The following is a 22,852-nucleotide window of genomic DNA, read 5'->3' as shown; positions in this document are numbered from 1 at the left end:
CAAAAAAGAAAAAAAACTGCGTGGGGTTCGGGCTAGGAGGTGATGCCTTGGTGGAGCGGGAGGAGGAGGAGGTTGCCTCGGGATATTGGGTGAATCAGCGTATGTGCGTATATGTGAGAGAGAGTGTGTCGCAGATACAAAATCTCTTGAAAAGTCTCTCCCTCGCAACGATCTCGTTCTAACCGTTGGGGAGTTTCGGGTTCATATAAAATAACGAGACCAAAAGAGAGAGAGAGAAACCAACTCCAAAAGGGCCAGTATATATATATATATAGGTTCATTTCTAGTGTGTGTGGTCTACTATAAAATCTATAAATGGGAGTGTTCGTAATAGAATTTAGACAACGCGCAAACAGGCTTGGGGAAGCCACCTGTTGAGCGTGCGTCTCTAAACTCATCCACGGATCTCACCAATTGCCCCGTTGGGTAATTCGCCGGTATCGGCTCTTCAATCAAAGATTGAATCTGGTTGCAAAACTCCTGATAGTTTGTCGGTTTCCCGCCTCCGTTACGCTCGACTTCGTGAGCAAACTGCTCGACAACCGACTCGATAGCAAGATTGTCCGAGGAGAGCTTATCGATAAACTCGTGATCCACCGTTGCTCCGTGCTTGTAGCAATAATTGGCCAAGGCACTTTGGATCCGCTTATTCTCACTCACTTGGGCATCAACCTGCGACTTCAAGTGGATGATCAACTTGCCTGTCTTTTGCATCAGCCTGTCGCCAAGGTACTCGTTATAAAATTTGATAAACTCCGCCTTGGTCACGCTTTGCAATATCGACACGTGTTTCAGTCTCGAGTCAAAGTCATAGTATCCATCGGTGATGGAGTTCCATAATCTATTGGTCTCTTCTGAGAGGTGCTTGATTCTCTGCAACTTCAAGTCCTTCAAAGCGTTTTTGAACTTGGCAAAATCCTCTTCGGTCAACTCAGAGTTGACAAACTTGCCAAATTTTAGCAAAAACTCGTCGATTCGGTACTCCAAATAAGCGCTGGGACGTTCTGACTGCACGAGTATTCTGAACCCTAACGAGGTTCTACCTTTTTTCAACCCAGAAAACACCACGTATCCCAACTGCTCTTTGGTTCTCAATTGGTCAAAGCACGGCTCGCGTATAGTCACGGCCAAAAGGTCAATCAACACACGCAATCTCGCGTCGTCATTGTGCGGGCTAAACTGCAAGTAGTACTCGATGCACGAGTTCAAATTGTCCTGGTCCTTGAGTGTTTTTTCGTAGCGAACAACCTCGCCTGGTTGCAAGACAAAGTTTTGCAAGTGCAACTTGTCCTCATGGTCCAAGCTGCTGCCATCGTCAATTGGCCTAATCGAAGCAATGTGATTGTTGATCACTTCTTTTATCTCATTGGCATCTTTAATGTCAAAGTTACCATGAATCAACACTTCAGCAAAGACACCAGCGTCCCAGATGGATCTACTGACAAACTCTTTAATGTGGTCAAACTTCAACTCCTCCAACACTCTGATACGGTCCTCGTGCTCGTACACTTTTTCATTAACCAATTGCAAATGGAGCGAGCTCATTTGATAATAAGGGACCTGGTAGCCAAAGTTTTTAAACTCCTTCAAAAGCTTGAATATGCTTGGATCGAACCGGCTTGCGTCGGGCTCGAAGTTGAAAAAATTGTCCAATACTTGGCCAAGCAAGAGAGGCAACTTGTCGTTATACCCAGTAACCACAATGGCAAACCCGTCACGCCAGGTGTTGATGCCAACTTTCAATCCAACCAAGGAAGCATAGTAGGTGATTTGGTTGAGATGATCAGTCAACATCTCTACAAAGACAGCCGACTTTGTAGCAGAAACAAGATCGGCATTGGAACTAGGGAGGTGAAACACAACTTCAATCGTTCCCTTTGGAACTTCAAACTGGTCATCTTGCTTAAACCAGACGTGGGTCTTTTCATCGTGAGTAATCAAGTACGGTGCAATCTGAGGCTTTGCCACTTTTCTTTTCGAAATCTCGAAATTCGTTGGCACAAAAGGGTTTGGCTCGGGATAGTGGAGATGTTTGTTAGGCTGTGGATGCAGTATTGAATCGTACAACTCCTTTGACATGTCCTCAAACTCGTATTCCGTACCGTACCATCTTTCACGCCTAGTCAAATCGGTCAAGTTCTGCGACACCAACGAGATGCGGAAGTTGTCAGGGTTCAAGTATCGACCAAACTCCTTGATTGCCTCTGGATCAAACTTGCGTAGGACAGACGAGTTCAACAAGTTTTCCGCTGGGATGAAATTGTCAAATTTGTACAACGTGCTGCTCATCTGAGAAACAGTTGACGACGCATCGATTTTCTGCCTGAACCGGAAGTTGACCTCTGAGATATTTCTGATTTCGTCCCAAATCTCCCTCTTGGGCTCATCTTTGAGGATAAGCTCAAGGTACTCAAATGCCGTGACTACAACCTTTTCCCAGTTTTCCAATCCACTAGGAGTAAGCTGGAACTCGAGCATATACACCGAGTTGCCCTGGCAAACCTTCATATTCCCTGACGATAACTCGGTGACCCAACCTTTGGCCTTGGTATGGTGCAAGATGGAACCCTCGCTCTCGTGTCCTAGCAAATGGGAAAAATAGCCCTGCGGCTTGCAGTCCCACTTGTCCTCCAAATCATCGGGGATCATGAAACTGAGCTCCAACTGGTGCAATTCCTTCACGGGCTTGGCCTTGAGCAACTTTCCCAACTGCTCTTGTTCATAGATCAACTTGCCTCCGTAATGGGGCCGTGGCAATTGCTTATTTAGAATAGGTGAGAATTTTTCAATCGCCCACGCCGACAACGTGTCCAAGTCCTCCTTGCCCAATATAACCAAACTCATCAAATTGGCCGAGTAGTTGTCCTTGTGGAACTTCATCAACACGTCTCGCACATTGACGTCGCGCAGTTCGGGCTCAACGTGCAACGTTTGATAGTTCCCAGTCGAGAATCCATTGTAGGGGTGCTTTGGGTTACTCTTCAGCTTGTCCAACTGGTACAACCTCCAGTTGTCATTCTGCAAATTCTTTTTGTTTTCAGAGTCAACCGCATTGATTTCTCGGTCTTTGCAGCTCTTGCTGAACAAGGGCGAAATGAAAAACTGAGCAAACCTGTCCAAGGCTCCTTCCAAATAATCCGAGCCGACTTGAAAGTAGTAGTTGGTGTGTTCCGACGAAGTGTAAGCATTTGAATTCCCCGAGTGCTTCGACAAAAAGCTCGAGTACTCATTCTCTTTGGGGTACTTTTCCGTGCCCATGAATAACAAGTGTTCGCAAAAATGAGCTAGCCCCGGGATGCTATAGTTTTTGTCTGCAAAAGAACCAACATTCACGTCTAGTGCCGCCGCCGACTTGTCTGCCTGCGGGTCATGGATCAAGAGCACCCTCAAGTCGTTGGAGTTGAGTTTCAAAAAACGGTAATGCCTGTCGTCAATAATCGGCTTGCTCACCTGGGAGTCATCGGCAAGAATAGTGTACTGATCGCTCAACTGCGACATCTTTTCCGCTGGATTTTGGTAATCTTGATAGGCCTGGGCGTTGAATATGAATTGGCTTTGCGAGGAAAACGAGGAGGAGTTGGCGGAGTTGGAGGCGGAGGAGATGGTGCTGTATGTTCCTGCAATTTTATTTATCGACGATGACAGTGGCGGTTGTTTGAAATTGGCGATGAAATATTTTCGTATGGCCCAAATTAACATCAAAAACAGCAAGGCCCGTGTTATACTCAACTGATTTCTCAACAACTTTTATATAATTTATCTTCAATGGCAAACAAGAATCGCAAGTAAGAAGTTTGACCGATTGCGTGTTTGAAAAACCTTGAAGGTTATGGAGGACTATACTTGGAACCCCAACTTTTTTTTCCTATTCTCTGCAGCGATAAGTGAATATATATTGCACGTCTGAATGTGCAACAACAACTACAACTACAACTACAACTACAACTAAAGGTACAACTACAACAGCGAACAGCGAGCCGCGAGCCGCGAGAAGTTAGCAGTGAGCAGTTAGCAGTTAGCAGGCAGCAGCAGCAGCAGCAGAACAAAACTGAGCACGTCATATCTTTCGCATACATTTCGAGAGAAAACAGCCTTCTAGAGTATGCACCTGTACAGCTCTATTCCTACACCGTCTCAAGAGACTTACGTTGATAGACAAAAAGACAACACGCTCTAGTTGGTGGTCTACTGTGCCATGCTACTTCTTATGACCAACTCGGGATAAGTAAAAACCTTTTGTTCACTTGTTTTTTCCCGCTTTCCTCTACCCGGCCCCGGCATAGTCGAACTAATAATTGTGGGGAAGCAGGAAAAATAATAAAAAAAAAAAAGAAAGCAAGGCACGTGATATAGATATATATATATACATATATATATGTACATATATCCTTACGCGCATTGATACTGCTCAGGGCCAGCCCGCTTCAACCGGTCATCATTCAATAACATGTCAAATCATTCAAACTTTTCAAAAACTTTCTGATGAGATACTCGATGGTGTCCAACTTGGTGAAGCAGCTCACCAACACCGGGTCTTCCGTAGACACCTCGAGCTTTTTATTGACCATGACGACGATGCCGTCATAGGTGATGCATCGCGTGATATAGTCCATCGGATCGTATTTTGGTTTGAAATGACTCATGACGTTGCTCAAGAACCCACCAGCACTTGCACTGCTGTCGTCTCTTCCGTGCGCTGGTGGCTTCTCCAGCACTTCAGAGCCGTGCTCGACTTTGGACGACGATCCCGTCGTGGACACGGAATCAGATAACGACTCCAACTGCCTGTCCTCAGGGGCGTGCACGCTACTGGTACTGCTGCTTGATAGTTTCATCTCGTCCCTGACTTTATCAACGTGTGATTTCCCCGTTCTAGGGTCAACTTCCGACCAGGGCTTCTCGACGATTTTGTATAAACTCTTCATGTCAATGCAAATTTCAGCCTGGCTAATGTAAAAATCAACTGTTATTGTCTGCGGGAGTATGGGAGCAAACGCGTCCGATGGGGTGATTTTCAACGGAAACACCAAGTTGGGATCGGTCGGTAGTTGTAGGTTGGTTTTTGCGGTATGGATGTTGCTCAATAAGTTTTCAAACGATTTGATCAACTTCTTGTGGTAGATATCGTGGTCCTTTTGGTCAGCTAGCGTCTCTCTCATATTCGATAGGTCTTGCATCAACTGGGTAGAGTCATCAATGGCAACCTTGGTATTGATGATCTGGTTCAACAAGATTGGTTTCACCAAGTGCACTTTGTTAAAGTACCTGTTGAAGTAAGGGTCCCGTATGGCAACTTGGAATTGTGTGATGTAAGCTCCATCTCTTACAACTATGCCCTTCAACGACTCCAGCTTGCTCGAAGACACGGGGAGTTTAATCGCGGGCCCTCTTTCGATCCTGTTTTGGGGATCGGGATGCTGCGGGGAGTTGTATAGGAGCAAATTGGAGCAAATGTGTAGCGTTTCCACAATCTGGGGAAACTCAGGTATGACGATTTCGTCTACGAACCAGTGTAGCTCGTTATCCTCGCGTTGATTCTGGATCTCCTCAACGAGTTCTTTGAACCGGGATTGCCCATGAACTGACATTTGAACTGACATAGGAGCAGCTAGAAAAAAGTATCAATAGGGAGGGGGGGATCACGGATCACGGGTTCACGGAAAATTCACCCCAGAATAAGCACGTTTCCGAGTATTGAGTTTGTTCGGAACGGGCCATATAAAATTTCAATGTCGCGTTTGAGCTGTATGTAGACAGCAGCTCTGAAATTTCGTGTCTACACGACAAGAGGCGCGACAAAGGCACGTGAGTGGCAACGACTGAATATGACCTTAATCCAGGGCAACTATGGTCATAACCGTCGTTTTGAACTAAATTGATCTGGTAATCACGACCCGAGCCAAGGTGCCGATGGTTGAAATAAATGGCGATCCAATCTATGCGAGACAGCACGTGAGCCTGGCCCTGCCACTTGTCCCCGCCCCTCCCTGGTGCATAAACAACATCATTTCCGCGTGTAAAACCGGTGTCCTTCTTTACACTAACAACTTCAAAACAAGCTTATCTAAATGCAAAAGCCAATTATATCGCTATAGAGCTCCCAAAACGCATACTGGGTCGTTGGTAAACCTCTCAATGGGCTCTCCCTGGAGAAGAGAAACACGTCTTGGTGTTTGCTTGCTTCATCCATCAGACAGTACAGTGGCGTGGCCCCTCTCAGATGGTGTCGAATTTGCCATTATACACGACCCTGTCCAATGGGAAGAAGAAGAAGAGGAGGAGGAGGGTCACCAGCACAACAAATTTACATTTTCTGTCGGGCATCATTTTATGATAACTGAGAAGGGGGGTCTGCTTTGACTTTTCTCTTTCATCCATCATCCATCCGTTCGTCAAGTGTGATCCAGAGCAAAGCAAACCCTACCTGAACTTTATCTGGAGGCAAAGATTTCACCTCACAACTTTCCCGCTTGACAAAAGACCAAAAACACGCTAGCAATCATCTATACAGGATCATATCTTGTTCATCCTGCAGACTAGTCCACCACATTTGCAACACACACTCACACCCACACACAGAGAATACTCAACGGCAGTAAGATTTGTATTTTGCAGTCATTGATTCCAGTCAAATTCCTTGAACTCATTCTTGAACTCAGAGTTACACCTTCAGCCCGGGCCTCCATCAAATTGTTGACTTGGACCGGTTGAAGGCCTGGCAAATTTTTTTTTTGCTTTTTCTTCTTTTTTTTTATTGAAAAAATAGAATATCCCGTGGCAGCTTGTTGGTGAACTGACTTTTTCCAGTCATGTCAGCTAATCCCAATAGAGTCCGAGGCAATAAGGTCAATCTGAATGAGGTCAAGGATGTCTACGATCCCCATGTGTCGTATTTAGCTGCGGCAACCGCCGAGGATCCTGCGTTGGCCTTTACGCAGCATCCATCTCAACACCAGTCTCCCCATCAGCATAACCCGTACGCTTCGTACTCTGCAGAGTTGCAGCACCGGGCCGAGTTGCAACGAAGACAGCAACAGATACAGCAGCAGGAGTTGCAGCATCAGCAGTTGAAGCAGTATCAGCAACAGCGCAGAGAATTGGCTCACGCCCAGGCGCAGGTTCAACAGGCGCAGGTGAGGGCACAAATGGAAGCGCAGGCCCAAGCCCAGGCTCGTGCTCAAGCTCAAGCTCAAGCTCAAGCTCAAGCTCAAGCTCAATCGAAATCTAGAGCACGAGCCCAGGCTCAGGCTCAGGCTCAAGCGCAGGCTCAAGCTCAAGCTCAGGCACAGGCGCAGGCACAGGCGCAGGCACAGGCGCAGGCACAGGCGCAAGCCCACAGTCAAGCGCAAGCACGAGCTCATGTCGAAGCTCTTCAAGCTCAGGCAGATGCTCAAATACGAGCTCAGATGCAAGGTACCAACACGCCGCAGCCGCAATACCAGACAAACCAACTCGTTGGTGACCCGTCCCAGCAACAACGACAACAACTACAACTACAACTACAACAGCAACAGCAGCAGCAACAGCAACAGCAACAACTGGAGCAACAGCTGGAGCAATCACCACAACAAGCAGTAGCTGGGCTCGGCGATGATTTCAATCCCAATGCAGATTTGAAATCGCGATATTCCGAGAATGAAATCATCAAAACGTTTAGCAGCAAGCCCGACCTTGTCAAGTACGTCAAACATGTGCTAGGCCCAGAAGAGAGCAGCAGAATAGTCATAAATTCCTCCAAGGCAAAAGCTGTGTATTTCCAATGCGAAAGGTCGGGCTCATTTCGAACTACGGTTAAGGACCTTGAGCTGAGGCAGCGGATTGCCTATACCAAGAGAAACAAATGCGCGTTTAGGTTAGTTGCCAACTTGTACCCTTCGGAGAAGGAGCAGCAAAAGAGGAACCCCAAGTTGGAACGGGAAATTGGCGAATATAACGAAATCAAAAGTCAACACCCCGAGCTTGATGGCGGGTTGGGCGAAATGTGGATTTTGCGAATGATTAACCCGCAACACAACCACCCTCCTGACCCTTCGAGCAAGAAGAAGAGACAGAAAACGTCGAGGACATTGGTGCAAAAGCCAATCAATAAGCCACCGCAGAGATATCGACATCAGTCTAGTTTGCAGGACCAGCAACAGCAAATCACACAACAACCACACCACCACCACAACCACCTCAACCAGCAACAGCAGCAGCAGCCACGTCCACAGCAGATCCAACTACACCAGCAGCAACCGGCTCCACAAATGCAAATGCATCAGAACCACATTTACCAGCCGCAATCACAGCACCTCGAAACTGCGTTATCCGGTATGACCGCCAATTATTCCGAGTTGATAGGACATTTGAGCAATAACTTGTCTCATCAGCCTCTGCAACAGCAACATCAGCAACATCAACATCAACAACCGCAACAACAATCACAACCACATCAGATGCTACAAGCAGCCCCGCAAGTTCATCACCTTCAGCAACAACCGCAACGTGTTGGTGTAGTTGGCAGTAGTGGTTCTGTTGGTGGTGGCTCTGTCGGCGGAGGCGCAGGTGCACTGTTGGACCCCACGGATACATCCGTGTATGCGGCATTGGAAGCATCTGCCGGCGAGGGGTCCTCGTCTTCGAACCAGACGGGTTCAAATAGCCTTGCAGCAGCAGCAGCTGCCGCGACTGCCGCTTTGAACTCCCAAAATACCCCGGGTTTGGATGCTTCACTTGACCCTAACGTTGATCCTAATGTTCAGGCTCATGACCATGCGCATGGGATGAGACCGGGGGAACTTTTGTAGAGACATGAATTAAAAATATATTTTTGACGATATTATGGTATGACGTTTCTTGCGGATATCGGTTTGAGATTAGAATTCTGTACTTTGAATGTATTACTAGTGGTGAACTACAATGTATGAATCTGAAGTTGCCTCTGAGACGGGGCGGATAGCCATCGCTATTGCGTTATCGCAAAAGCTGCATTAATCTTCTCATTGAAAATTTGTGCCGGGTAGGTTTGGGTTCTCTGTTTCCCAATCTGGAAAGGTTGTGAATAGGTGGATATGCTGGACGTGAATGAACGAATTGACACACTTACTCAACGAGCCAGAATTGACGGGTGCGTATTGCACTTGGTGTAGTAGCCTTCACTAAGTTGGTCTGAACAATGATAGCTCCACGCAGGCTAAACCTCTTGCGCCATCTGAAGTTGAATTGCTTGCAAAAAGCCTACTCACTGCCGCACACAGCAGTCCCTAATTGTGATCCTCTCGTGAGGATACCTCCTTGAACAAGATCTCTCACAACCTCATAAAGTTTTTGGTTTTGCTTTTAAAGTTCAATCAGCAACTTTTGACTTCTGAGGCATTAGAGTATAGAGTAGACTGAGAATGGTCGAAGTTTTGGATTCATTCATTGAATAGCTTCTTTGGACTATATAAATTTTTTTCAGTGTGTGAATGTTTTCTTTAGTGGTGCCTGCTCTTGCACTATCTTCAGGCAGGTTTGATTCTCTGCGATTGTCGGGGGCTTTTGGGGGCTTTTGGGGGCTTTGGCCCAAAAAAAATGAGAAGAACCATCAGAGTGGTGTGAACGCCGCAGCGACCACCAGAGCCTGGGTCCATTTGGCAGCATCCAGCGGTAGTCGAAAAGTCATTTGAACATGTTTAGCGAGTACTGACCAATACCACTTATCCCAGAATAGAGGAGACAAAGACTACAAGAATCAAGGTAATTCACAACAAGCCAAGGAGAATATGACAACCAAAAACAAACCAAAGCAAACAGCAATAAACCAGTGACCCACCAAATATATAGCCAACGCCAGCCAGCCAAAGCCATCGAGCCTTATTCAATTCATTGAACCTTACTGAATTCATAGAGCCGTATTCCCCGCCGAACCATAACCACTAAGCCATATTTCAATGAAGCCTTATACCATCCGGTCTTTTTTTTTTTTTTTTTTTTTTTTTTTTTTTTTTTTGCAACCTTATCCCGTCCAGCCGTTTTTTTTTTTTTTTTTTTGGGGCAGCCCTTATCCCGTCCAGCCATACTTGGCAGCCTTATCCCATCCAGCCATAATTGGCAGCTTTATCCCATCCAGCCATAGTTGGTGCAGCTTTATCCCGTCCGACGAGAGATCCTGCAGCCTTATCCCATCATCGAGCCATTCTCCCCCTCCTTCCCCTACTCTCCTCGCGCAGCCATGACCATCCAGCCCTATATACATATGGCCCTATATACATGCAGCCCTATCCCATCCGACAAACATTTTTTTTTCTTCAACAACCCTATGCCATCCTTCAATTGTGCACTGCACTATTCCTGGCTGGGGTTTTTTTCTCATTCCTGTTCGTCTTCCGGTTTAGTTGCCCCATCTGTGTTTTGGCTTTCTGGTCTGGCTCCCCACTCTCCTCATCCAGCCATGACCATCTAGCCCTATATACATGTGGCCCTGCAGTCTTATCCCATCCGACAAACATTTTTTTTTCTTCAACAACCCTATGCCATCCTTCAAGTGTGCAGGTAAACCATTGGCCCTGCAGAGAATTTTGAGCCGTTGCAGTTTCCAACGGGACTCGTTGATTCGCCGGCTGAATCGAGAGTTGGTCCGAAGGTCGGCTGGCTCATTTTCGTCTGCTTTACGGGTCTGTTCGTTTGGCCTCACTGCACTATTCCTGGCTGGGGTTTTTTTCTCATTCCTGTTCGTCATCCGGTTAAGCTGCTCCCTCTCTGTGTTGGCTTTCTGGTCGGGCTCGCCACCTTTCCTTTTCCTTTCTCTCCCCTTCTTTTTTTTTTTTCTTTTTTTTTTTTTTTTTTTTTTGGCTCTCTGGTTGAACTGCTTTGTCCCTGTTCGTCTTCTGGTTTAACTGCCCAATTTCTGACCTTCTGGTTTAGCTGCCCTGTTTTTTTCTTTTTCGGCCTTCTGGTTCGGCTGCCCTGTTCTTGCTTTTTCGGCCTTCTGGTTTAGCTGCCCTATTTTTTTTTTTTTTGTCGGCCTTCCGGTTTAGCTGCTCTATTGATTTTTTTTTTGACCTTCTGGTATGGCTTCCTTATTCCTGTTTGTAGCTCTCTGGTTAGGCTTTCCTTTCCCTGTGTTTGGCTGTCTAGATTGTCCCATTCCCCCTTTTTTTTTAGCTCTGATCTTTTGCTGCCCTGTGCCCCCCTTATGCTCCCAAAACAAAGACGCGCAGATGATCTGGCCACACCCCATAATTAGCAGCAACCCTTGCATATGTCATAGGGGTTCGTATCCTAACTGGAGCGATGATGGGGGGAGTTGGGTCAGCTTTTGGCTTAGCACGAAAACAAGCAACAAGGGATTGAACAAGCTCAACTATTCTCCTAGCTATTGACTTTTTGGTTTTCTTATCGTCAACAGCTGAATCAACGGAGGGAGCACGTTCCATTTTTCGGTTAGCTTCGGAGGAATCAACATTGTTTGGTTTTTCGGCCTCCGGTTCCTTGTGTCTCGTTGTTTCAACGGCGGTAGCAATAGGGGGAACAATCTCATTTGGTTTGACAGCCTCTGGTTCTTTGGGTGATTTGGAAATAGCGGCTCCATGTTTATCAGCTTTGCATGTAGGTGCACCCCTCTTCTTGGGAATAACTAGCTTTGGCGTTTCACGTCCCAATGCTGAATACTGGTGCTGGGGCTCGTCGCTGTTGTTGCTGCAAATGCTTAGCAAGTCCGCATTTCCTTCTTCTTCCTCAACCTCTATAGCAAAAGGCAGCATGGATTCTCTCAACCTGCGGAGAATTCTGTCTTCCAAGCTATGCGAGGAAGACTGACCATCGGAATAGCAACTGGACGATGTTTGAAGTTCACGTGGCTCATAAGCCTCGTAATTGTCCAGATTGGCAATGTTTGTCTCAGCAGGTCTAGGTTGAGGTTGGATAGCGGATTCAGCAAATGTAGTGGGTTGAGCAAATGCAGCCAATGCGGTGGGTTCGGCATACTCAGCGTACTCAGCGGGTTCAGCATATGCAGTGGGTTCGGCATATTCAGCGTATTCAGCATATTCAGAGGGTTCGGCGGGTTCGGCGGGTTCGGCGGGTTTGGCGTTATCAGCGGCGGGTTTGGCGTTATCAGCGGCGGGTTTGGTGGCGTTTTCAGCAGGTTCATCCAAATTAGCAGCGGGTTCAGGATGATCCAAATAAGCAACGGGTCCATTAACTGGTGAGCATTCGTTTTCTATGTTTGATGCAGATAAAGCATCAATATTCTCAACATTCATAGTTCTAGCATCGTTTCCACCAACTGGTGAACATTTGTTTTCTTCAATTGATGCAGATAAAGCATCAATATTCTCAACATTCATAGTCCTAGCATCGTTTCCACCAACTGGTGAACATTTGTTTTCTTCAATTGATGCAGATAAAGCATCAACTTTTTCTTCTTCAACAGCAGTATCACTGACTGGTGAACATTTCTCTTCTTCAATTGATGCTGGTAAAGCATCAATGGTCGTAGTTTTTTTCATATGGAAAAACTTTCTAAACTTTTCCTTTTTTGAGATGTGCTCACCGCTTGGTGAACATTCTTCTTCTGATGCTGATGCTGATAAAGCATCAACTGTCTTGGTTTTTTTTATTTTGAAAAGCTGCTTGAGCTTTTCTTTTTTTGATTTGTGCTCATCGACTGATGGGCACTTTGTTTCTGTTGTTGATGCTGATGAGGCATCAACTGTTGTTGCTTTTTTGAAGTGGAAAAGTTGTTTAAACTTCTCCCTCTTTGACGTATGTTCGCCAGTTGGCGAACATTTGGTTTCGTCTGATGCTGATGAGGCATCGAAAATTACTTGAGTTTGATTGATTCTTTGCATTTTTATCTTCGAAATGCAGTAAAAAATTTTATTGATTGGTGAAGAAGGAAAAGAAGAAGGGAAATAAAAAAAGGTCCAGTTGGTGGAATTGGAAATGGGTCCCAAAGGTTGTTCTTAAAATATAGTTAATTTGCAAAACCATTTCACGTATTTGCGTATGCTGCTTGTGGGGTGGGGGTGGAAAAAAGCAGGAGCAGAATACATGTGGTTTTTTTGCAGCCATTTCATATTTTCCAGTATGCCCATTTAGTATGCCCATTTCCATCCCCCAAGCAGCATTCGCGTAAAAAAAAATGTCTTGCATTATTTTACAGTTGGTAGCATCTACTACATCACGTGCCTCTACTTGAAGAGTGCACCAGAGCTGCACAGCACCCAGATGTCAGAGATAACTGGTTCAAGTAGTGACTGGCTCAATCAATCCAGGACCCTGACGCGCTTTTCTCAATACATTCAATTGCAACGATATAGAAGTGGTGCCGCTGTCGAGTCCAGTCGGCTGACTGGATGTGGAAATTCTCGCTGGCTCCCGTGGTGATAGATTCGGGAAAGCTTTCATGCCTGTTCAACAACACCAGATCAGTACGAGGTGATTTAAAAGATAACCCCAGGGAGATCAATTAAACAAAGTATCAAAGATTCAACTGCAAATTTGGGCTATTTTGAGTAGTATATCAGCAGTAATAGATACCTACACCAACAACGGCACAACTTTATCTTCAACTGCTCTCAAAATCAGGCAAGACTCGTATCACTAGTTGACTCAAAATCTGTCTATGTAGTATTTGAAATTTGCAATAAAACTAGCCTACGTGAATGGCCAGACAAGTTTGAACCTTGTTGTCTTATTCAGAGGTTGTGCCGGGTAGGGTTAGGATGTGCCGGGTAGATTTAGGATGTGCCGGGTAGGTTTGGGATGTGCCGGGTAGATTTAGAGTGTGCCGGGTAGGTTTGGGCTGTGCCGGGTATGTTTGGGCTTATAAAATTTCGACTTGAAAGGCCATGACGAATAGATAAGTCGGTATCTTCTTCTAAATTTCCTTATTGCATTTCAATCTATAGACAGGACTCTAAACTTTGCTCGTCATCATCAGCTCCTCCTTGTGTTGTTCAGCAGCGTCGTTACTATTACTACTCACATCATCCTTAGTCTCAGCGCACTCCTTTTCGAAATCATCATCGTCTTCAAACAATCCCAACTCTCTACCGGCCTCATCGATTTGCGCATGATCCATCTTGGGCGTCGTAGCGGCGACTCTCCAAGGCTGTCTCTTTTCCACGTAGGCCTTAGCAAAGATGATGTCGATTTCCTCCAATGATCTCCCTGCTGTTTCAGGGTAGAAGAAGAAAATCACGGGGATGAAAGCGAAATTCACGGCGGCGAAGAACAAGTAGCATCCCCATTTGGACTGTTCGAGGAAGCGAGGCACAAACATGACCACGGCGAAATTCATCAACCAGTTGGTGCATGTCGAGACGGCCGAGGCATAAGTTCTCGTTTTTAACGGGTTGATCTCGGGTGGGTAGATCCAAGGTAAGGGCAAAATGGTGAATGCAAAAAAGACAATGAACAAAAAGATTCCAACGGCGGCACCTTTGGCGTTTTCCGGGGTGGGGTTGACTAAGCACGCAAAGGAAATGGTGAACGCGACACCTTGACCTGCGGCACCAATAAGGAACAAGTTCCTGCGTCCCAAGCTGTCAATAAGGAAAAACGAGGGGATGGTGGCAAGGGCGTAGATTGTAGCGAAAACACCACCCAAGATCATTGATAATCTGTACTGCGAATAGTCAAAGATGGTTTGGTAGAAAAGCAACGTGGAGTAGTAGATCGCGGCATTGCACCCTGTCAATTGCTGGAAAAACTGGGCACTGGCACCAATGGTCATTCTTTGCCAGTGGGCCGTCTTACCTCCGGTGAACAACTGGGAGATGCCGCCTTTGGCAATTCTAGAGAATCGCTTGACGGAGTCGAGAATTACCGAGGCTTCAGCTACAACGGCGTCATCGTCAACGGCGACCCCCTTCATTGCCGCCAAGACGATATTGGCGTCGGCTTCGTGGCCATTCTTGATCAACCACCGGGGAGACTCCGGCAAGCCCCACATGCCGAGAAAGACAAACACGGCAAAGAAGCATTGGAACGCCACGGGGAACCTCCAAAGCACCGAGGTGTTAGTGTAGGAAAACCCGAAATCGACCCAGTAAGCGACAAATGTGCCTACGGCAATGAAGGCACCTTCCATATTCACCAAAAACCCCCGGTTTTCAGCACGCGACATTTCCGACTGCCAAACTGGGATCGTGGCCGTGTTGAGCCCATTGCCGAGGCCAGTGACGACTCGCCCAACGACGAATTGTCCCAATGGCCAATGCGGCCTCACGGGAGTTGCCGAAATGATGGCGCCAATGATGATCAATACGGACCCCACGAGAACAAGTGGGCGTCGTCCGGTACGTTCACCTTTAATCAAGGCGAACAACGCGCCGAAAAAGCAGCCAAGTTCGTAGGATGCGGTCACGGCGCCTTGAATGGTTCCGTTGTTTCGCGTGGCGGGGAATTCCTCGTTGAACTTATCGGCTGAGATCAACCCCGACATGAGACCTTGGTCGTAGCCGAAAAGCGAGAACCCACACACGGCAGTGGCGGTGATGGCCATGCGGAGCGACTTGCCCTTGAGTCCCGATGTGTTTGTTCTAGTTTGGAGAAACCCGAGCACCATTTTCGTCCGTAGTTATTGATTTCATCAAGACTGGAATCTTGAGGTTGCAAGAAAATGCAACCCGTTTTTATACTTGACGAGGAGGCTCCATGTTTCTTCAAAAAAAAAAAAAAACCTAGCATGTGGAGACATCCATTTGCCTTCCAAAGCGGCCAAGAAAAAGCATCTGAAGGCAGTTCTCGACAGCTAACTAACTAGCCTGAGTCTGCATAACCGGGGTCTTTAATTTTGACTTCTACACGAAGACGAGTGGTGGAGATGAAAAAGGTGACAAGGTTCTAAAATTTTGCAACTGCTACCTTGTACTATAGATTGTCGGCAACTCGTTTAAAACGCGCTAGTGAGCGGGACAAGAAATTGACAGGAGAGCCCAGAAGCCAGAAACGTACGGCAAATCACGGCCTCCTAACCCCACCACCATCCCCCACACGCACTCATTCCGAGGGTTCTTGGCTAGTTCAGCCTTGGCAGGAATGGCTGCAACCCTACAACAACAACAGCTCTGAAGTTGTATCCAGCGAAGAGCACAGCAAATGACGTAATGGGAAAATCACTGTGATATTTGACAGTTGACAGTTGACAGTTGACAGCTCAACTTCACCAAACTGGGGGAAGTCAGACCAGGCCAAGCCCGGCTCGGCCGTGCCCTGCATACATATGGGCAAGCCGCCTAAGACCATGCCGCATCTTGCAGCACAGCGAAGCGCAAACCAATTTTTGTCATTTGCAGTCACATTTCGCAGAAAAAGAAGGTCAATATCTGTCATTCTATTATTACTGTATTCGTCTCTCTCTATATTTATATATATATGTGTATCTCTACTATTTAAATTTTCTTCCTTTTTTTTTTTTGAAAAAAAGAACGGCAGTATGGTGGGTCCTACCAATTTTGGGAAAAAAACAGAAATTAAAGCGAGTTATTCAAACATCATGAGGTCTCGACGTTGGAGTAGCAGCCTCATCGTCAAATTGTTCTTCTGTGTTTGGTGGTTTTTCAAAGACTCCGTGGTGTTGAGCACTAGAGTCGTCACTAATGTCTTCCTTAGTTTCGAAATTGTCCTTTTCAAAATCGTCGTCGTAAAGACCCAAGTTCCTACCTTCGTCCTCAATGTCTTGTAATGACAATTTGGGCATGGTGGCGGCAACTCTCCAAGGCTGTCTCTTTTCCACGTAGGCCTTAGCAAAGATGATGTCGATTTCCTCCAATGATCTCCCTGCGGTCTCGGGGTAAAAGAAAAAAATCACGGGGATGAAAGCGTAGTTCCAGCAGGCAAAGAACAAGTAGCAACCCCAACCCGATTTCTCGATAAATGCTGGGGTAAACATGACAACGGCAAAATTCATCAACCAGTTGGTACAGGTGGACACGGCAGAAGCGGTGGTTCTTGTTCTCATGGGGTTGATTTCTGGTGGGTACAACCATGGCAAGGGCAAGGTGGTAAATGCGAAAAACACAATGAACAAAAAGATTCCAACGGCGGCACCTTTGGCGTTTTGTTCGGTGTCCTTGACCAAACATGCAAAGGAAATGGTGAATGAGATGGCTTGGCCCGTGGCACCAATAAGGAACAATTTTCTTCTACCCAAGGTTTCCACGAGGAAGAACGAAGGGATGGTGGCAAGGGCATAGATTGTGGCAAAGACACCACCAAGGATCATCGATAATCTATATTTGGAGTAGTTGAAAATGGTTTGGTAGAAAAGCAACGTGGAGTAGTAAATAGCTGCGTTACATCCGGTGATTTGTTGGAAAAACTGGGTAGATGCACCAATGAGCATTCTTTGGAAGTGCTGGGACTTACCACCCGTGAACAAGTCTTTGAACCCGGTTTGAGCATTGGCAAATCTCTTGACGGTATCGATAATGGCCGAAGCTTCAGCAATGACTTCGTCGGAGTCGGGCGCGATGTTATTCAAGTATCCCAACACTTCAAACGCCTCCGGTTTCCGATCGTGAGCAATCAACCAACGAGGCGACTCTGGCAAGTGGGTGATCCCGAAAAACAAGATCAAGGCAAACACGATTTGGAACGCAACGGGGAATCTCCACTGCACCGAGCTGTTGATGTATGAAAAACCGAAATCGATCCAGTAGGCCAAAAAGGTACCAATAGCAACCACGGCACCTTCCATATTCACCAACTTACCTCTATTCTCTGGACGCGACAACTCGGATTGCCAAACGGGGATAGTCGCGGTGTTCATACCGTTACCGATACCAGTAACGACTCTTCCGATAACAAACTGACCTGTTTGCCAGTATGGCTTAATTGCAGCGGTGGAGATAACAGTACCAATAATGATGATCAAGGAACCCATCACTATAATGGGCTTTCTGCCAATGGCGTCACCTCTAAACATGGCAAATATAGCGCCAAAGAAACAACCCAACTCGTAACATGAAGTCACGGCACCTTGGATAGTAGCATTATCTTTTGTAGGAGGAAACTCGTAATTAAACTGATCACCGGAGATCAACCCGGACATTAAACCTTGATCATAGCCAAACAACGAGAATCCACAAGTGGAAACGAGGGCAATGGCGACTCTAAGTTTTCTGCCTCTTAATCCTGCCGTGCTTGTTCTTGCTGAGAACCAGCTAAATTTACTGGCGTATTTCCCCTTAGGTGCCATTTTTCTTCTATTTTTAGCAAGAAAATGCAGAAAAAAAAGGGTATTGATTTCACCTAGTGTAGGGAGGGGGAGTAGGTGCTTGATGAGGAAACCTGGTTAGTCGGTGAAATTAAGCGGTTCAAATATTGGGACGCGGAATAATTTGCGTTTTCTTTTCTGGGCAGGAGAAAGTCTTGGAACAGATAAGTCTTGGAGAGGAGACGAAGTGTGGAGAGGTGGATCGGTTTCTATATTTATAAGTCCAAACCCTCCACTCAGTACCAGTCAGAGTTGGATCGCAACTCATTGCTCTATGTTAGTTGTCTAGATTGTTATTGAAATGTATTGGTTTTGCAAAAATATCAGATTTTCTTTTTTTTTTTTTTTTATTTTCCAGTGGTGCAAAACGCAGAAATAAGAACGTATGTAGCACGCGCTAATCGAATTAAACCCACCCACATCGTCTTCTTCTTTTTGTTAATACAACAGGCAAAGAGAGACGTGAAACAATTAGCTGTGGTTCAGGGATATGACGTAGCTCGTGGACTGTATACAGCTCGGACTTGTTGCCAGCTGCAAAAGAGAGGAATAGCGAAAAAGAAAAACAACGACGCTGCTGGAGATAAACAAACGTTTGTGTGTTGAATAATCCGAGGAAGCACTGCAGTGCAGTAGACTTGGCTTGGGAAGGTGGGGAAGGAGAGATGCTCGGAATAGTTCGTTCTTTGGGGTTATCTTGGGGGTTACTCGGGTAAGAACTGGAGGAATTTTTAGTGGGGAGAGACACACAAGAGGAAAGCTGAAACCACCAGGGCTCGAACAAAAAAAAGAAAAGAGGCCAGCAGTGAAAAAGACGGTGGTGGTGGTGGTGACGGTGATGTAGTAGCGCATAGATCGACCCTCTAAGTACGACTGGGAACGGCAATATTGGTGCGTATATATGGGAAAAGTTTTTTTTTTGTACAATTGCTATTTCACGTCAAGCAGCAATTATGTGCCATCAATATAGATAATAGCGTCTCAAGCCGCTGGGTCTTATGTTATCTCTGTAACTAGCAACCAACGAGGGGGTTTCTTGGTTTCATGGGTCATAAAAAATGAAGCAGCCAGAGCCGAAGGTTTTCAAGCGAAAATTTTTCCTTTTTCTTTTTTGTCCACTAGATGCTCCTGTAAGCTGAGGACTAAATTTTTCGATGCTATTAAAAGATGGTATTATGAACGTTGACCTTCCTCATGGAGTGTATATTGACGACGATTCCGTTTCCTTTTCTCCAAGAATAGCTTCGACTTTTCTAACCTCGAATCAAAGACACTATTGTCTTTTGCTTTTTTTTTATTTAGAAAACAGGTTTCGCGTGGTGGTTTTCGCAATGGGGAATCTGGGGATATTACCGTAGATTCCAGGGTTGAGGCGAGGAAGCACTCAAGTCCCACAGCAAAGACAGAGATAAACTTTTGAGTATGTTTTTTTCAGAGATCCCTCTTATCATTTCCCTAGGGGAAGAGACCTGAGCGGTTTCAACAAGCTTACCCTCATCTCGAGTGAGGTCTGCTCTCGAACTGCCCGTGGTGGTACACAAAACAAGGCTCTGTTTCCAGCTAATCCAATTGGCTGGAGGCGGGGCACCTCTAAGCAGTGGACGGAGACTCTTCTTTTACACACACGTATTTTAGGGCTAATAAAAAAAATGTACCATGTGCTAAAAGTTCAGGTGGATGGGGATAATAAATACATATGAGGTGGAGGTTTATACAATAGAAAGGTGGCTCTCCCGTACTGTGCTGGCCTGTCCTGGCTTTTGACCCCCCAATTCACTCTCACCGCGTTCCAGAAATACCTCATCACCTGACCATGCTCGGTTTTGTGTCACTTCTGACGACATCTAAGGGGGAGAGGGAGGAAAAATTGTTACTTTACACAAAACGGCTGCTGCTCTTGGCAAACTGCGAGGCAATCTGCTTGAAGCAGAAAAACAGAGGCACCTCTGCCGTGCCCTTGCAGAGTGCTTTTTTCAAGAGCTGTCCAAGAAACCATTATGGAGTAAAAAAACAAAACAGCTTCATGCCAGACCTCTGATGTTGTCTCGGGGTGGTCTTCAGGTGTTTCAAGATACTCAAAACAAGAAACTAAACTAAAAAGTAGAGATGTGTGTGGGGCACGATGGTTTCTTTTAACATTGGTCAACTATTGAAACCAGAGTTTTATGAGCTATGGGAGCCATGACGTAATTTGACATATCTTATATTTACCGCCTTTCCTAACAATTTTGTTTTTTAACTTTTATTTTCAGAAATTTTTGACAGATATCGTCCCGGCTAAATTTTTTTTTTCACAGTGGGTTAATATAACCATGCGGAAGATCCCGAGCACAAAAGTTCTGACTGGGACCACATTGCTCGACAATTTGCGACAGCCCTTCCCTTTCCCTGTAGATTTACACCATCAAGCTTGGGAAAACAAATAAAAGAACAAAAGTGTGATGAGACAAACTGCTATTGTCACTCGTATTCTAAAGAACTCAAATTTTTAAAGCCTATTCTATCTTGATTGTTCTCGTTAGTAAGCGGCATGTGGGGATGCGTGTATATAAGATATGAACTACAATCACCACCACCATAAGAGGAACCACGCTGTCGATCGTTTAGTGTCACGAAGGAACGTGTTTATCGTCAAGTAAACGAGCACCATAACGTCATTCAACTTCCGTCCTCCCCACCACCACTTACCCCCCACTTCATTGCAATATCAAGCACCACCCGATGTGTCCAGTACAAGCTTCATTGAAGGAGCTTGGGGCTTGACTGGGGAAGCCTTAGGCCAAGGTCCCAGTGTAGAGAGGTTAGTTACGAGAAAACTTACTGATGAGAGTAATCTTTACAAAGACCAACTCCAGAGCTGGTCAGAAAGGAGTGTCTCCCTGACTGGAGGAACGAGTAACGAAATGAAAACTAGACGTACTGGTCCTCTATATTTGTGAGAAGAGAGTGGGGAGAGGGGAGTAATAGTTCCATCATCACGATCGCAGCAATTGCATCACGTGACTATGTGTCGTGAAACACCCAGGGGCTGCCCGGAAACACGACAGAGAGAAATTCGCGACACACCCAGAGCGAGTAGCTCAACAAAAAAAATAAAGCGAGCGGATTTCTCTTCGTTCCCCGCGCTTGTGAAAGAGATTTGGGGACGGAGACCACTCTGGATGTTTCTTGGGTCTCAGCGAGGAGAGACAGTTAGATCCAGGCTGGATGTCTCCTGGTTGGTGCTGTCTGTGTGTGTGTGTCTAGGCAATGTAGATGTCAAGCTATTGCATCTGGATAGTCAATCGACCTGAAGAAATATGTGCTGGTATATAGGGACCCCAGGGCCCAACTCCCAGCTGAAATTTTTTGGCAACCCCTTTCTCCTTCTCTCCTCTCCTTTCACCGGCTTTAAGATTCACATTCGACTTTTTTCTTTATTCGTATAAATTGAACACCACAACCACCAGTGACGAACTACACCTCAACAGTCAGCTCCCCCCCTTTGCCATTGGATCAACCTTTTCCAAAACCTCCCTCCTCCCCCCCTGTTCAATCGCTAGACTCCACTTGCTTTATATATATATTTTTGGTTTTTTATTTGATTTTTTACCACCACAGATGACGAAATACGCCTTGATAACAGGAGCCTCTTCAGGTATCGGCTACTGCTTAGCGGAGGGGCTTTCGCAGCGCGGGTACACCGTGATTGGATGCTCCCCCCCGCAAGTCTTGTACGGGCAGAAGCCATTGGAGAAAAAATACGGCTTGATCTCGATCCCGCTCGACATCACCAACGTGGCCAACATTGACGCCGTGGCTAAACAAGTGGGCGAAATCACCCAGGGCAAATTGGCGATCTTGTACAATAACGCCGGTATATCTATCGCGGGCCCCGCGATTGAGATTGACGAAGACGCGTTGGACAAGTTGTTCCAGGTGAATGTGCTTGGCCACATCAACGTCACTAAGGCCATGGCTCCCTATGTCATCAACGCCAAGGGCACGATCGTGTATACGAGTTCCGTTGCTGCGCGTGTGCCCTTGAGTTGGGTGAGTGCATATAACGCCACTAAGGCAGCCATCGATGCCTATGCGCAGACTTTGCACGGCGAAATGAAACCTTTTGGCGTGCGTGTCCATAGCGTGATTACTGGTGGCGTCGATACTGCCATCTGCGACGCTAATGTGAGAACGTCGTTGGGCGAGTCCTATTATGAAGTGCCCGGGGTCTATGACTCGATTAGATCTTCTGCGATGATGAGCCGTGATGTTAATATCTCTCCCGAACAGTACGCGAGGGAAATCGTGGTTGATTTGCATAGATGGAGAGACCCAGGGTTCAATTTGTACCATGGCGCGAGAAGTTATTTGTTGCATTGGGTGAGTCGCTGGTTGCCGTTGTGGCTTGTAGAGTTTGGTGTCCAGTACCATTTTAAGCAGTTGAAGGTGTTGAACTATGTTGCCAAGTTGGTCAAGCTGGGTAAATACACTAGAAAACACATCAAGGAGGATTAAACAGACAAAACAACGGGGACTAAACAGAAAAAACACCGAGGACAAAATTTTTAATGGTTGCAAAAAAATTGCCGTTTAGACAAAAGTCTTGATACTTTAGCGTATTTACTTCCCCCATAGTATATACACATACATTCCCATTCCCATAACCCAAATTACGTATAAAAT

The 22,852-nt window shown here is 46.1% G+C and overlaps 7 protein-coding genes across 7 annotated transcripts; 2 read left to right on the top strand and 5 right to left on the bottom strand. All coding sequences in view use genetic code 12, as the record gives it.

The window, feature by feature from the left end:
• Positions 1-309: 309 nt before the first annotated feature.
• Positions 310-3,699, bottom strand: LODBEIA_P40660 (uncharacterized protein; the record flags this gene model as incomplete). Its single annotated transcript, XM_066974246.1, has 1 exon — positions 310-3,699. The coding sequence occupies one exon, from the start codon at positions 3,697-3,699 to the stop codon at positions 310-312; it is 3,390 nt and encodes a 1,129-aa protein (XP_066831004.1).
• A 740-nt stretch (positions 3,700-4,439) lies between these two features.
• Positions 4,440-5,588, bottom strand: LODBEIA_P40650 (uncharacterized protein; the record flags this gene model as incomplete). The annotated part of the gene is made up of 1 exon (XM_066974245.1): positions 4,440-5,588. The coding sequence occupies one exon, from the start codon at positions 5,586-5,588 to the stop codon at positions 4,440-4,442; it is 1,149 nt and encodes a 382-aa protein (XP_066831003.1).
• A 1,221-nt stretch (positions 5,589-6,809) lies between these two features.
• On the top strand, positions 6,810-8,786 carry LODBEIA_P40640 (uncharacterized protein; the record flags this gene model as incomplete). Its single annotated transcript, XM_066974244.1, has 1 exon — positions 6,810-8,786. One exon carries the CDS (start codon positions 6,810-6,812, stop codon positions 8,784-8,786), a length of 1,977 nt encoding a protein of 658 aa, XP_066831002.1.
• Positions 8,787-11,153: 2,367 nt separating this feature from the next.
• Positions 11,154-12,470, bottom strand: LODBEIA_P40630 (uncharacterized protein; the record flags this gene model as incomplete). Its single annotated transcript, XM_066974243.1, has 1 exon — positions 11,154-12,470. The coding sequence occupies one exon, from the start codon at positions 12,468-12,470 to the stop codon at positions 11,154-11,156; it is 1,317 nt and encodes a 438-aa protein (XP_066831001.1).
• A 1,412-nt stretch (positions 12,471-13,882) lies between these two features.
• Positions 13,883-15,535, bottom strand: LODBEIA_P40620 (uncharacterized protein; the record flags this gene model as incomplete). Its single annotated transcript, XM_066974242.1, has 1 exon — positions 13,883-15,535. The coding sequence occupies one exon, from the start codon at positions 15,533-15,535 to the stop codon at positions 13,883-13,885; it is 1,653 nt and encodes a 550-aa protein (XP_066831000.1).
• Positions 15,536-16,456: 921 nt separating this feature from the next.
• Positions 16,457-18,169, bottom strand: LODBEIA_P40610 (uncharacterized protein; the record flags this gene model as incomplete). Its single annotated transcript, XM_066974241.1, has 1 exon — positions 16,457-18,169. One exon carries the CDS (start codon positions 18,167-18,169, stop codon positions 16,457-16,459), a length of 1,713 nt encoding a protein of 570 aa, XP_066830999.1.
• A 3,618-nt stretch (positions 18,170-21,787) lies between these two features.
• On the top strand, positions 21,788-22,684 carry LODBEIA_P40600 (uncharacterized protein; the record flags this gene model as incomplete). Its single annotated transcript, XM_066974240.1, has 1 exon — positions 21,788-22,684. One exon carries the CDS (start codon positions 21,788-21,790, stop codon positions 22,682-22,684), a length of 897 nt encoding a protein of 298 aa, XP_066830998.1.
• Positions 22,685-22,852: the final 168 nt, after the last annotated feature.

Source organism: Lodderomyces beijingensis, assembly GCF_963989305.1.
Source record: "Lodderomyces beijingensis strain CBS 14171 genome assembly, chromosome: 5".
Classification (NCBI taxonomy): domain Eukaryota; kingdom Fungi; phylum Ascomycota; class Pichiomycetes; order Serinales; family Debaryomycetaceae; genus Lodderomyces; species Lodderomyces beijingensis.
The sequence above is the reverse complement of the archived record's forward strand: the minus strand, read 5'-3'. Positions and strand labels throughout refer to the sequence as shown.